This window comes from Microcebus murinus, chromosome 24 (genome assembly GCF_040939455.1).
Source record: "Microcebus murinus isolate Inina chromosome 24, M.murinus_Inina_mat1.0, whole genome shotgun sequence".
Taxonomy (NCBI): domain Eukaryota; kingdom Metazoa; phylum Chordata; class Mammalia; order Primates; family Cheirogaleidae; genus Microcebus; species Microcebus murinus.
In genome coordinates, this window is record NC_134127.1 from 30271301 (window position 1) to 30284854 (window position 13554).

At 47.1% G+C, this 13554-nt stretch overlaps 1 protein-coding gene across 2 annotated transcripts in view; it reads right to left on the reverse strand.

Annotated features, from left to right (window-relative positions):
- The window catches only part of DLGAP2 (DLG associated protein 2), a 531153-nt gene that overhangs the window by 245878 nt on the left and 271721 nt on the right, over window positions 1-13554 (reverse strand). For both annotated transcript variants that reach the window (XM_075997292.1, XM_012788824.3), the window contains one exon: window positions 8879-8911. In XM_075997292.1, the coding sequence (XP_075853407.1) occupies window positions 8879-8911 (33 nt within the window). The remainder of the gene's footprint in view (window positions 1-8878; window positions 8912-13554) is intronic.

Consider the following 13554-nt stretch of genomic DNA (forward strand, 5'->3'; position numbering starts at 1 on the left):
CCCCCCAAGGTCATTTTACAAAGACAGATGCTGTAGAATCTCAATCCTTTGTTAATCATAACACGGCTAACGAGATGTGCCAATCAGAGAGGGAAGCGAGATCAGGAACACAGTTCAGTAAAACAAGGGTTTCGGGGAGGAGCCTTCTCCCCCCTGCCAGTTGCACAAGAGATAGAGCCTGTCTCAGACTGGGCCAAGTGTGTCAGCATGGACACTGGGCCAGCGTCACAGGCAAACCTGAGGCCTGATATTTAAATTACCCAGTGACCAGAAAAATAAAATATTCATTTGTTCCTGAGCAAATAAATGAGATAACATTGTTCCAACACCTGTGCCAGGTGGTCTTTCCAGCATGTTCTCTCTGCGCCCTGGGCTGTTCTGCTGGCCAAGAGCTTAAGGCTGGAGACCTTCCAGCTTCACTCCCAGAACCCAGCCAGGGTCTTGGGACCCATCATGCTGTGAAGTAGGGCGGGAAAGGGCAGGGGACGGAGGACGAAGGCCAGAACAAACAGCCCAGGGGAGAGGAGCAGCCGATGGGCCGAAGCATCTGGACTTGATCACATTCAAACACTCCGCCCCACGGCCTGATCGGGACCCGTGCTCCTGTCTCTGGTCTCCCTCCAAGACTGGCCTCAGTCCAGCACCCATGTCCAGGATGCTCCCCAGGATCTGCTGCAGGCAGAGCTGGCAGCACCACACAGGCCTTGCATGGGACACATCACCCCCTACGGCGCTACCAGGTCTGCTGCTTTTGAAATCATGCAAAAGCATCTTTGTCTTTGAGAATGTCTTGGCCCCTGCCAAGCCAGACCAGAGCCCAAAGCCACCCTCCCAGCCTCTCCCGGTGTGTGGCACAAGCCACAGGCTCAGAAAAGTAAAGGAAAACAAGCAGTAAATCAAGATAATTTAACTCCACAGAGACAATTTCTTCTCCAGAAATATAATAAACACTCCACTTTGTATTCCTAGAGCTTAAGAAGATCATCAGAATTCTTCTAAGATACTTAACTCTCAGCAGATCATCAAAAAGACATTAAATTGGGGAATTTTATGCATATTGTGAGATGGCACTGATGATGTTTAAATTCTAAAACAAAGTTCTTGCTGTCAAAGTGGTGACACTGTAACACGGAAGAGGACGCCAGACTCTGTCCCACATTAAGTTTCTCTCTTCAGCCATTTTTATTCCCCAGTGTTCTAAAGGGGCTTATTATGAATTACTAGGAATAATTCTAATATTGCTCTTTCTTAGTGTTCAACTGCATATGTTCTGTGTGTCTTTTCACCTCCCAAATATGCTCTGAAATGCAATAAATAGGCACAAGTTTAGCAACAAGAAAATAGCACTTTACCTAAACACACTAAACCTGAGCCCTGATATTTAAATTACCCAGTGGTCAGAAAAATAAAATATTTATTCCTGAGCAAATCAATGAGCTAAAATTTTTCCAATGCTAACCGTATGCCCAAATCACAGATATTGAATATTATTTTTTAAAAAGAAAGAAAATTTGCAAATTAGGGTTCATCTGTACATTTTATGATATATCATTCTGCATAAATGCATAATTATCACAGAGCCTCAGACACCAGATGGTATGTGCAGTTCATCCCATTTTCCCTCTGTCTTATCATATGTGATAGCTATGGCTTCACCCCGATTCCAAATGCAGCATTTGTATCGGTAATGGGCCCAGATATAAAATGGTCAACATTATGCATTTGATTAAAAAATACACAATTACGAAATGCAAAGGACCCCGTGGAGGGACGCAGATCAAAGCAGACAGTTCCTGCACCCAAAGTGCTGACGCAACCAACACTTAGCGCAGCATGTGGCCCTCATCACACTCCCGCAGATACCACCGAGGAGGAAACTAGAAAGGGTCTTGAAGGAAGAAAACGGAGGGCTGCGGAATGCACTGGGCGAGAAGGGGCGCAGGTTGCCCCTGGGGCATGGTGCTGGAGCTGAGCCTCGAAGTCTCTTTCTAGAATTCTCAACTTTTTATATAAAAAATATGGCACGTATCTTCTCTCCACTGTGTATAGAAACTCTAACTTCTGCTGAGATAGCAAATATAAACCATTCCCGCGGATCCCTGGACAGACTTCTCTTTGGTCATAAAACACACACACGTGCACACACACAGACACATGCACACATGTACACATGTACACGCACACAAAGACACATACACACACACACACAGGGTCTGCACATGGCACCCGCCTTCCCACCTGTCACACCCTCCTTCTACCATCAAAGCCCTGGGTGTCCTGCGTGCTCTCACAGAGCCCTCATTAGTAGGTGGGGGCCAGAACACAGAGGGTGCATACTTCTCTGTGGCCAAATCAGGCTGGAGAGGCAAGCTGGGGTAAGATTATAAATGTGAATTCATCCCACACACAGTGAAAAACACGGACAGATCTGAGGAGGGCAGTGGCATGGTCTGACCTGTGCCACTGACTACTGGCCGTGAAGACAGGCTGATGCAGAGTGCGACTCCCTGAGCTGTGAGGACCCAGGAAGGGGAGCAGAGACGCTGCTCCTGCTCCACCTGGAGATGCCGTCCAGGTGAATCTGTGCTCGGCTGGACTCCCAGACGTGCATATTTCTAACAGGAGCGCGTTTGGGTATGTGCTTGTGGAAATGCCACATCAGCCACAAGAGTTAAATTTCCTGAACTTGGCAAGAACTCCCTTTGGCAGATAGCGTCCCGCCAGTGGCCAGAGTCTAGGCAAGGCCTGGAGAGCACGTCGGCCCCTGCTGGGTGGTGGACTCCCCCAGAGAGATGCTGTGCCTTAGACAAGGGGGTCTGCTATCATAATAGGGGATTTGTCAGTTTCTCCTTGTAATTCTTTCTTTTTTCTTTGAAAATTCTGAGTCTACTCTAAAGTAGATGCTTCTTGTAGCTTCTTGGAGCAGATTCCTTTTATCAATATAAAGTGATTTTATCTATAAAAATGCCTGAGTCATTCTACCACGTTTTGTGCCTTTCTCTCTGCCCTCCCCACCTCTCTCCTCTTTCATTCACCTCGGCATTAAATGATGGCAGTTTCTTCACTGCTTTTATTGTCTCAGGAATTTTTAGAAGTTACTCCAATGTCACCTGGCATCAGTTATGATAAAGAGAAGCATCCTAGAAATCAGTGCGTTGGAAATACATTGTACATCACGCTGGCTATAGTTAAGATTATCTGTCTCATCTCCTGTGGTTTCACTTAAAAGGTATGGGTGTATTTTATTTATCTGGTTTCATTCTTGGGAGTCTTTAGATCAAAGAGAGAGAACACATTTCTTCAGTTCTGGAAAAACAAGTCTTTACCTCTTTGACTGATGCCTCTCTTCCTTTCTCTCCAGCCTCTTTATTTTCTCACTTACAACCAGACATGTGTTTGTGTTTCTTAAGCCATTTCCCAGGCATCTTAATTCTTATGTTATATTGCCCTTTATACTTTTTGGGCAAAATTCTACATAATATCTTCATATCTATTTTCTAGTTTACTAATTCTCTTTTCAGTTCTGTCTAATCCACTTTATAATGTATCCACATAGTAGTTAATTTAAATGACCCTTCTTGTTTATAGATATTCTGCTTGTTTTTTAATCTTTTTCATAATAGATACTTCTTGTATTAGGGTTCCTATTGAAAATCCATATAGTTACCCAATATCTGTGCAAGTCTGTCATTTCTAGCACTCTGGCTTCTTATTCTTCTGTTGTTGTGTCTTCTCATTCCCTTGAAGTTTCTTTATATGGATTATAATCATATGTGTTTATCTAAAGGGGGTGGGTTTTTTTAGTAGAAGAGGATTTCCTTGACCCCATGTTGTCAAAGATAATTTGTGATTTTGATTCTACCAGAGTCCTTGAGTTCTGATAGCATCACAACTGATTCTAGAACCATTTTCACATGAATTTCACCATGTGGTCTTCTGCAACATCTAGGTAGTGGAAATTCAGACCTCAAATCCAAGCCTGGAGTATGTACTTTTGTTGGTAACTTTATATTCTACCCATTGCCTTGGACGTGTGATAACCTTCCTCTATACTCGATTGAGCCAGTGTTTTCCCAGTTCTTTTCTTCCAAATAGGGATGTTGGTGATCACCTGGGTTTAACTCTGGCGTCTCCACCACCCCCGCCTCACCTGCCCATGTCGGAACTCTAGCTCAGCCCAGCCACTGTCTGGGCTGTGTTTCTCAGGCGCTATTAAAGGGATAACTCATGCTTATCCTATGGTTGAATATTCTTCCTTAGTTCTTAGGACTCTAGAACTTCCCTTCCTTCCTTTCTTTCCTTTCCTTTTCTCCTTCCTTTCTTTCTCTCTTTGCAGTCTTTCTTTTCCAAGCTCAGTTATGCATTGAAATTAATTTTGTTATATTTTATATAGCACTTGTATTTATTTTTAGTGGGAACTGGGTTGAGTTCAACTCAGTTTTCCCTCTCTTTAAAATCCTGCACCATAAGCCTTTGAGAGGAATCGTCTTCTCTCTCACCCTAGAGATCATGTTCCAATCTCCACTAAAATGCTAACCATTTTAAGGTCCTAGAAGACAGATTGGCTAGAGCAGAAACTGTTTCCTCTAAAAAGTTGTTGAATTCTCTAGTTCCTAAGCACCCAAGCAACAATAATCACTAATAAACACTAACTGCAATCAGAAAATATCACTTTTATCCAAAGCGTACAATTAAAAGGTATGATCTCAAGAAGAGACAGAGCAGCGGTTCAGAAAACAGGCAGCAGAGACGGCTGCGGGTAGACAGGAGGATTCTTCCTAAACCCTTCAATATCCAGTTTTCAAAAAGCAACCTTATTTTTTTTTTCAATTTTTAAGAAGTCTCAAAATCTTGAGATGACACATATTCAATTAAGGTACACAAACAATGAGGATATTTTCCATTGTTCAGAGTCATTTGTGGGAAAAAATCTTGAATATCTTGTATTTAAAAATCAAGAACACAATGCTACCAACTATAGGAAACATTTTCCACTGTTTCTTAGTCATGATTTATGGAGGGAGAAGTAGTAGCTTTGGTTCTTCCTAGTCCTAGCAAAATATAAGATTCTGCATGTCTGCCCCAAATATCCAGAGCAGCATGCATTTTGTGGTTTCAAATTAATCAAAGTAAAAACAAAACCAAACTCAAATAAATTTAGAAAGAAAATATCTTACCTTAAACTTTTTATGAATTTTTTTAAATATGAGTTTTGCTTTTGGACTGAAATGTATAGAAACATTTCCCAAATAATCCAGTATATACTGATACCCCCCAAAATGATCCACTGTTCTTAAATTTATAATATTAAGACCCATATTGCTGAAGAATCCTTCATGCCAAAATTTATCCTAACATGTTAGTAGCATATTCTTTCATGTCAAATTCATATCATAATAGCTTATTTTATTTCTTAGTTTTAGTCAGTTTGAATAACATAGATCTGAAACATTGTTCTTACATTGTACTGGATTTCAAATAAGTTCTCTTACCCTGCCAGGCATCATTAGCCATCTTCCCACACCAGAAAATCTATTTTCTATGAGGACAAGTCAAACCATAAAAATGCAAACAGATGAGTCCTGAACTGACATCTGTGGTCTCACCCGGCACCCATCGTTTTCTGCGGTCTCCTTAAAAGGCAAATGGTATCATGTGCCTGCCATACAGCTTGAGAAAGATCATGGGCTCAAAGTACTTTCTTATATTAATTTGACAGATTATATCACATGGGGATTCTTGCTATGTCAAGATTAATGAGCACACAATCTTACTGCTGTACAATATCTAGTGACTTCTGCTATCTACAAGGTAACAGGATCCATGAGGAAAATGATACAAATTAATACCATCAGTATTAAATTGGTAAATTATTATAATAACTGAGACTGTTCTTAGTAAATTTATTCTTATCATTTATTTGAGGAGAGGGTGTTTCACAACAGAACATGGCATTAACGATACCCCGAAAATGGCAGGGGGCCTGGTTACCACGGCGCCCCCCACCTTCCTACAGCCCTGCACTGAGCATTAGGCGTGGGGTTATCTGTGCATTTTTGGTAGGAAGAAACGTACTAGAAAACAACAATGAATCCATTAAACATTTTCATCTCATAAATACAGTGCTCCAAGTTTTAGAGACCTTGCAGTATGAAATGTGTAAGTAATTTGCTTATTGAGATCGTTTCATACACAATTAAAAATTTAAGTTCTCTGAAAACTAGGCCACACCATTATAGAGACCCACAACTGTGGGATTCCGAGTTCTCCAGCACCCTGTCAACTTTGCTCCCAGCCCCATTTGTGTGACAGATATTATCATCAGAGACAAGGCTAATTATTCAATCTGTATCCAAAGAACTAGCTCCCTGCAAAAGCACTAATCATTAAAATGCAAATAGGTATTTCCCACTTTGCTGGTTTAGCCATGAAGGCTGGTAACAGCTTTCTGACAAGAAAGAGGGGAGCTCAGCGAGTTGACGCTTTAACCCCCTGGAAGTGATAAACGCCGCACACCCAGTGCTCAGCTGCGCACTCAGCCCCACCCGGCTCTGAAACCTCCGGGCGGCCTGTGTGAGCTGATGGAAGCTGCCGATGAAATTACCAAACAAGAAAGCTGATTTCAGATTCTACTCGCTGCACTCAGCCAATTCTCACTTACACTAATTACTTAAATGATTTTTAAAATGCATGAATATTCATATGATAGTGTTTTTCAGAAAATAAAGCACAGCTGAGACCTTACCATCAGCTCTTTCCTCCCTTCCTCTGATTGGGGCAACCCCACTTGCATATCCAAAGCACTGGGACGGCTCAGAGGGCTGTCCCCCAACGTGCACCTCAAATTCTCCACACACCTCTGACCCCACCTTGGCTGAGGAACCTCCCAGCCTGCAGGTCTGCCCGGCTTGACAGTGGGGATTGTTCTTATATGGAGCGAGTCTGTCTCACTTTAAATACAAGTTGATCTGACCTCAAGGGCAATAAAGAACGTGTTTCGTCCCTCTTCTGTGGCACTTGCACCCGTTTGGTGTGGGCTCACCGCAGCTGTGATGTAGGCGCTGAGTGAAGGCAGGCTCCTGGAGGGAAGCGCCTGGATGGCCCAGGACGGCGGCTCTGGTCTGCCGGCTGGTGTTGGGGCTGCACTGCCCCAGGGGAGCCGGCCCACGCCACAATGCTACGGCCCCCACAGGAGGTCCTACCCATGAGGAAGGATGTTCACAACCGTGGACCAGCATCACCCCTGAGTGAGGACGTCAGAGGCCTTCATTTGACCAAACCCTCATCTCCAAACATGATCTATACAGATTTATTGAGACCAAATCTTCTCTTAACGACAGCACTAAGCAGCATATAGCAAAACACACCCCATGGCCACGGTCTTTGGCCGAGAGCAGACATTTGTTATTAGAAACAAGTAGACAGAGAACATGATGCAATGTGTTGAAACCGCTCTTAACGAGGTATTATATTTGACAATCTGTCCAGTAGACACAGCTCACAGAAAACATTCAATGAAGGGGCGGGGCCAAGAGGATTAGACACGGAGCTACAGCATGACACACACGTCCCCATGGTGGGAACAGCGATGGAGACTGTAATGGTCAGGAATAATAAAACGTTCTGATGCCCCACAGACACGAGACAGGTTAGAGGATTTCATCAACTTCTGCAACAACCAGAGGAAGGACCCGTGGCTTCCCAGCACGAGGTGCCCTACAGCACAACCAACCTCACCCAGGTCCTCCTGGGACAGTGGTCCTGACTCTGAAACACCACATTTCTTCTGACCCTGGAAATTCCAGGGGTCCAAAGTGTGCTGTTTTGCATAAAAGTGAAGCTCAGGACTTTACAATGGGCATTAGTAGACATTGCCATGGCTCAGTGCATACATCATATGCTCACAGATAGACCAGGAAGAATTCTGAAAACTTTGTCATGATACCGCCATTAACCAACAAAGCAGGGAAATGGAGTGTTTGACAGAATTTCAAGTTAACCCTATAATCACTTTTCGCCCCCAATTTGCAGGCAAATGTCTTTCCAATGGACATGATTAGGCTTCCGAAGCTCTGAGTACGTGTCCGTCTCCACCGCTCACGCTCTTAGTGCCGCATGGTGCGGCCGTCACATCACGTGGCACAGAACTGGCGGGACTCTGACCCGAGGGCACATTCCTGGGGTTACCGGAGTCACCAGCTCCCTGAGGCTGAGCAATTTTCTAGCCAACTTGCCTCCTTTTGCTGAAAGCCTGCAGAATCAAAAGTCTGCTTCATTCAGAGTCTCCCTCTACCAGAGTTAGGTGTTTACCACATTTTCTTGATTCTTTCTATTAATAACTACACCATTGGAAAATATCACGTAAATTTTGGCTTTTGCTATTTTGGAGCACAGTTAACAAATTATGGACTCAAGAGCCTCACTTTTAGATGTATTTTAGACACATGAAACTTAAGCTGAACTTTAAATGATAATGATGGTGAACACTGTTGGTTACCAGCAATTCCACATACACCCCCACTCGGGTGTCCTCACCGACAATCAGCATGGCCTCACAGGTCTCATTTTTAAATGGCTTTAGCCAGTACGTATGTATTGGCACCTACTGTCTGGAGATAGCCGCCAAAAGTTGTAAATCCAAAACAAGAAGAAAATATTGTAGTCTGGCTGTAATGTCCGTTTTTTCAGAGACAAAGTCCTGATTTTGAATACTCGTCCTATATTTGCTTCAATTACTTTAGTCACCCTTTATCAAACAGCGAATGGAACACGTTTTCAGTTCATAGCAGATTGTCGCTATCAATGCAGCCTCAGGCCACATAGGGCTCCCCCCCCCAAGGTGCTGCCCACCTGGGGCAGGTGTCAGTCAGGTACTCACCTTCTGGCTCCCCGCAGAGGGTGCACTGCGACTCTGAAAACATAAGAGATAGAGAGAGGCCATTACACCTGTGCAGTTGCAGATTATATTGTTAAATAAACAACAGCAACAACAGAACTGCAACTTGCTGGGGAGCCAGCGCAGCACACCTGTGCCCGGGCATCCCGTGAGCAAAGTCAGTTCTGACCTTACACTTCAGCAAACTTCATTTAAACAGCTACCATTGGAAATGTCTTCTACATTCCATTTTATTAAAGTAATGCCCTCTGTGCCACATACATATGCACACAGCAAATACATTTTCACAATTGCGTATGAAGTTTGCTCAACACAAATGATTTTGTGAAACGAGAGTGGTATATTTTATTGCTCAATTTCAATATCAAAACTTTTACAGTGACTACAACTCTGCTATATCTCCTTTCAGGCACTAAAAGTGTAAGCCAAAGTATAACATTATACTTCAGTAATAACACCAAAATCCACCAACACTGCTGGGTCCCCCATGGCAGGCCCACCGCTGTGTACACAGCTCTGCAGAACAGTCACAGGTGCTGAGGGTCATGGTGTCTACAATTTGCAATCACACAGGGAGGTCACAGCGAGTGCACCATGAACACAGGTGTGAGGTCTTTGTGGCAGGGAACCCAGGTAGACCCAGCTTGCTCCTGTCCTCGGGAAGGTCCATGCAGGGGACGAGGCTTCTCTGGGGAGTGGAGGGAGGCACACTTTAGCCTTGATTGAGTCTCCCGGGCTGGCTGTGGGTGCAGAAGGCACTGTGACATGTTTGCCCCAGAGACACACCTGTGGGGGAACAGACGGAGAAGGCCAGAGAGAGAACCGCTGGAACCCACGGTGCGGAGAGCCGTGGGCTGCAAGGGCAGTGATCGTGGAAATGGCCGCAGGCAGCCCTGATGCCCACGTGGGCCCAGAAGTCTGGGAGGGATACACTTCCTCTTCCCAAGGAGAGTTGGTGGCAGCAGGCACCCAGAAAAGATGCCACTGAGTCATAGAGACACAAAGCGCTTTGAATAAGAAGGCTAAGCCCCGAAAGCCTATTTTAGAATCAAGATACTTGAAGACATCTTGGGTTGTAGCTCTGTTTTATTTATCCCAAACAAAAAATAAAGGCTGCCTATTATAGCCCTTGAAGGCAAATCTATTATAGCCACTCCCAAATTAGAAGCTCTGAAGAGCTCAGGATAAAGGAGCTCACTTAATTTTATTTAATCGAGAAGTTTCTAAATTTGATTACAGAGATCTCGGCAGGACACTCAGGCACCTGGTGCGGAGCACGTGTGCCAGGTAGCACTGGCGTCTGCTGCCTGCCTTCCTGTGTGGGTGGGGCCCCGGAGCTGAGAGCCACAGGGGACTGCCCAAGGCCCCACACAAGACATGCAGGGTCACAGCCTGACCTGGAGCACTCTGACAGGGCAGAACAGACCCCAGACCTGCCACAGAACTGGAGGGAGGTCCATGGGCAGACCCGGCAGTACTGGGACCCCCACCACTCAGGCCATGGAGCACAGCCACGGAGCAAGCAGAGCAGCCTCCCTGTAGCTCTGAGTTGCACGTGCAGAACAGGACGAGACCCTGGCCCCATCCTTGTCCACAGACCCTCGGGGCTTCCTGTCCCCCAGGGGCTCACTCAGGATCTGCCTAGATCTGCCTAGTTTCACCCACTTGCTCACCAAGAGATGACCAAAATCTGCGCCAAAACTGATCCACAAATTCAAGTCTGAATATTCTGAATAGATTTAATCACCACCACTACAGATTATATATATTTAAAATTACCCAGCAAATTCAAAACACAGTATGCTTAATAGCATAATCACCGATACTTTCAATGAATTCAAATCTTATGACTCAAAGATCATTCAAAAGCCTCCAGAACAAAGGTGTCAGCTCAGCGCGTGGCATAGTAACGTCTCTAGAATGAAAGTCTTAAGCAAATGCCTTTTCAAATTGAATTATTAATGCATCTGGGCCTCATCCTTTTTAAGAAAAAAAATTCCCTACTAGATCATAAGTGAGAAACTGTCACTCTGCGTGTCACGAGCCTGGGACGTAAAGCTATGGAACTGGCCGCTATGGAGTGCGTTTTGACAGCACCTTTTCTCTATAAAGGCCCCTCGCTGGCCCCTGTTATGAGCTACAGGAATTATTAATTAGAAAGGTGAGCGGCCGTGGTTCTTCGGTTCTTTCTTGCAAACCCATCCTCGGGGAGGTGAAGTTTGAATTGAAGTAAGTTACTCCAGGGAGCCCTTGGACGGAAAATGCTGGAGTCTCAGAGCAGAAGCTAATGCTCTGACGTGGCAACTCAGCCTCGAAGAGTGCGTGGGGCTCGAGCCCCAACTTCTGCTCACACAGGTCATCGTCCCCAGACAGCAGCGTCACTGATGGCAGAAACACACTCTCAATAGCAATCTGAGCCCGGAGCAGTGGCCCACGCCCGAGCGGCCTGCCGGCCTTATCGTGGTGACACTCACTCCTGAAGACGCCCCCTGACCACCCGCTCCAAGACCTCCCCGCCTCGGCCGCCTCAAGGGCCTCCCGTGTGCGCTGCGCCCCCATCCAGGCGGGGGAGTCCTGCCGCGCAGTCAGCAGCCCTGTGGACACGGACGCGGACGCCCTGCAGAAGTGTGTGAGTCCTGCGCAAGTGTGGGCGTTGGGACCACAGACGCTGCCCAGGTGTTGTGGATTTCACAGAGAGGTAGGAGGTAGAAGTGAACGAATGTTAATCAGGCGGTCATAGGAGAAGGTGATGTGACAGAAATGCGTGAGACATGCCGCTCTCTGGTCTGGAAACCTCACGGTTGAAGAGGAAGACAGCGTTTGAAACAGGTGATCATGGGACAACAGTGTGACGGCTGGAATGAAGTTTATTAAATGGAGCAGAAGCACAGACAAGAAGCAAACAGAGAGCTTGGCTGAGATGTGAAACCCTCAGAGCCTCCCTGGGACGAGGTGGGAGGAGAGAGGGCATTTCCCCCACTTGGGGGGCAGGTCCCACAGTGGGCACAGGCTCTTGGGGAGCGCAGGCAGGCGCTGCAGGGAGAGGGGTGTGGGGCCCAGGATGGCGGGTGGGCTGCGGTAGTAGAGGCCTCTTGGGTCACACCCGAGGTGAGCAGCTGCCACGTGGGCCGTGAGCTGTGGACGCGCACCCTCCCCACTCTGTGGGGCTGAGCTTGTGGCGGGCAGGAGTCAGCAGCAGACAGGAGGCATGAGAGGCCCTCGTCCTGGACCCCAGACACCCTCAGGAAACAGTGGGTGCACAGAGAGAAATAAGGGAGGGCATGAGGGGGATCTGGCACCGCTCCGCCTGGCGAGGATGAGGAGGCTGAGGACGGCCTCAGGACAGCTGTGCTGGGTGCCGCGTGGGGCCCACACGCATGGGGTCTGTGCTAAGGCCGTGACTCCAGGCCTGGAGGCACCAGGCAGCTGATGGTGCCGAACTCCACCACCCTGGAGTGAAAGGCTCCAGCTACGAAGGAAGGACAGGGGACACTGGCCATTCAGGGAAGGTCTGACTCCGGCTTGCCATGGCTGGAGGAGTGTGGCTTTACGCCAGACAGTCACCCTCTGCACCAGGGTTTCCTCATCTAACCCTCGTCTGGAAGGTAGCTGAGCTGTTGCTGGTGCCATGTGCAGTAAAACACGCCCAGCGTGGGACTGGGCACTCAACGGGGGCTCAGGATGTCGAAACACCCTTCCTGCCAGCCTGCAGCTCCAGACGGGAGACCTCTCACCTCCTGCGTCCTGTCTCTCCTCAGCGTCTCCACAGTCCACCTCCCCTAGGTCCCTGGAACCCGCTACGATAAGAAGTGCACTTTCACAAGTGCCAGGACTTGATCTGTGTTACCTGTCCCCTCCAGGAACACCCATTAAAAAAATCCATAGTGTAGATCAGAATTAAACTCAACACATCATGGATTCATCACCATTAGTGCAGAGTCTCATTTACATTAGGAGAAGACAGCACTAATTCATACTAATTGACACGGATGGAGAAGTCTGCCTATCCGCTGACTTCACGTATGTACAATCTACACCCTGTACCGGACGCAGCCCAGCCTGGTCCTTGGGCCCCAAACACAAATATCAAAAGCCTGCTCCCCTCTTTATTCGGCATAAGGCATGCACCTCATTCTAATCTCCCAAAAAAGAAAGAGCTGCCTTGTCTCCTGGGTGAACTCATACAGCATTTTATCCATGGAGGTTACTCTAAATTCATGCACATATTTTTAGAGGCCCCTTTCAGCTCTGTGTGTGAACCCAGGTATGTACTCTCATTACTGTGCTACTGGGTGATGGGCCCAGCCACCGCCCTCCCCCACCTGGTGCCCCTGCGAGGTTGGGGCACAGTCACAGCAGCCGTAAAGAGACAAGACAAGATGAACCCTGGCGGCTCCCCGGGAGCCATGGTGGGAAACAGCCATGTGCTCAGGGAAACCGGTGAGCTGTGGCGTGGAGGGCACCGCCTGGGCAAGGCCGACCTCGGGAACCCCAAGGATGGGTCTCGCCTTTCTGGGGGTGGTTCCAGCACAGCTGTAATGGGAAGAGCGTCTGCATTCCTTGCCCAGGAAGCATAGGGGGCCTGAGCACGGGCGGTGCTGCCCTGGCCACACGGCACAGCCAGGAAGGGACAGCGGGGTGGGCCGTGGGGCTGGCGT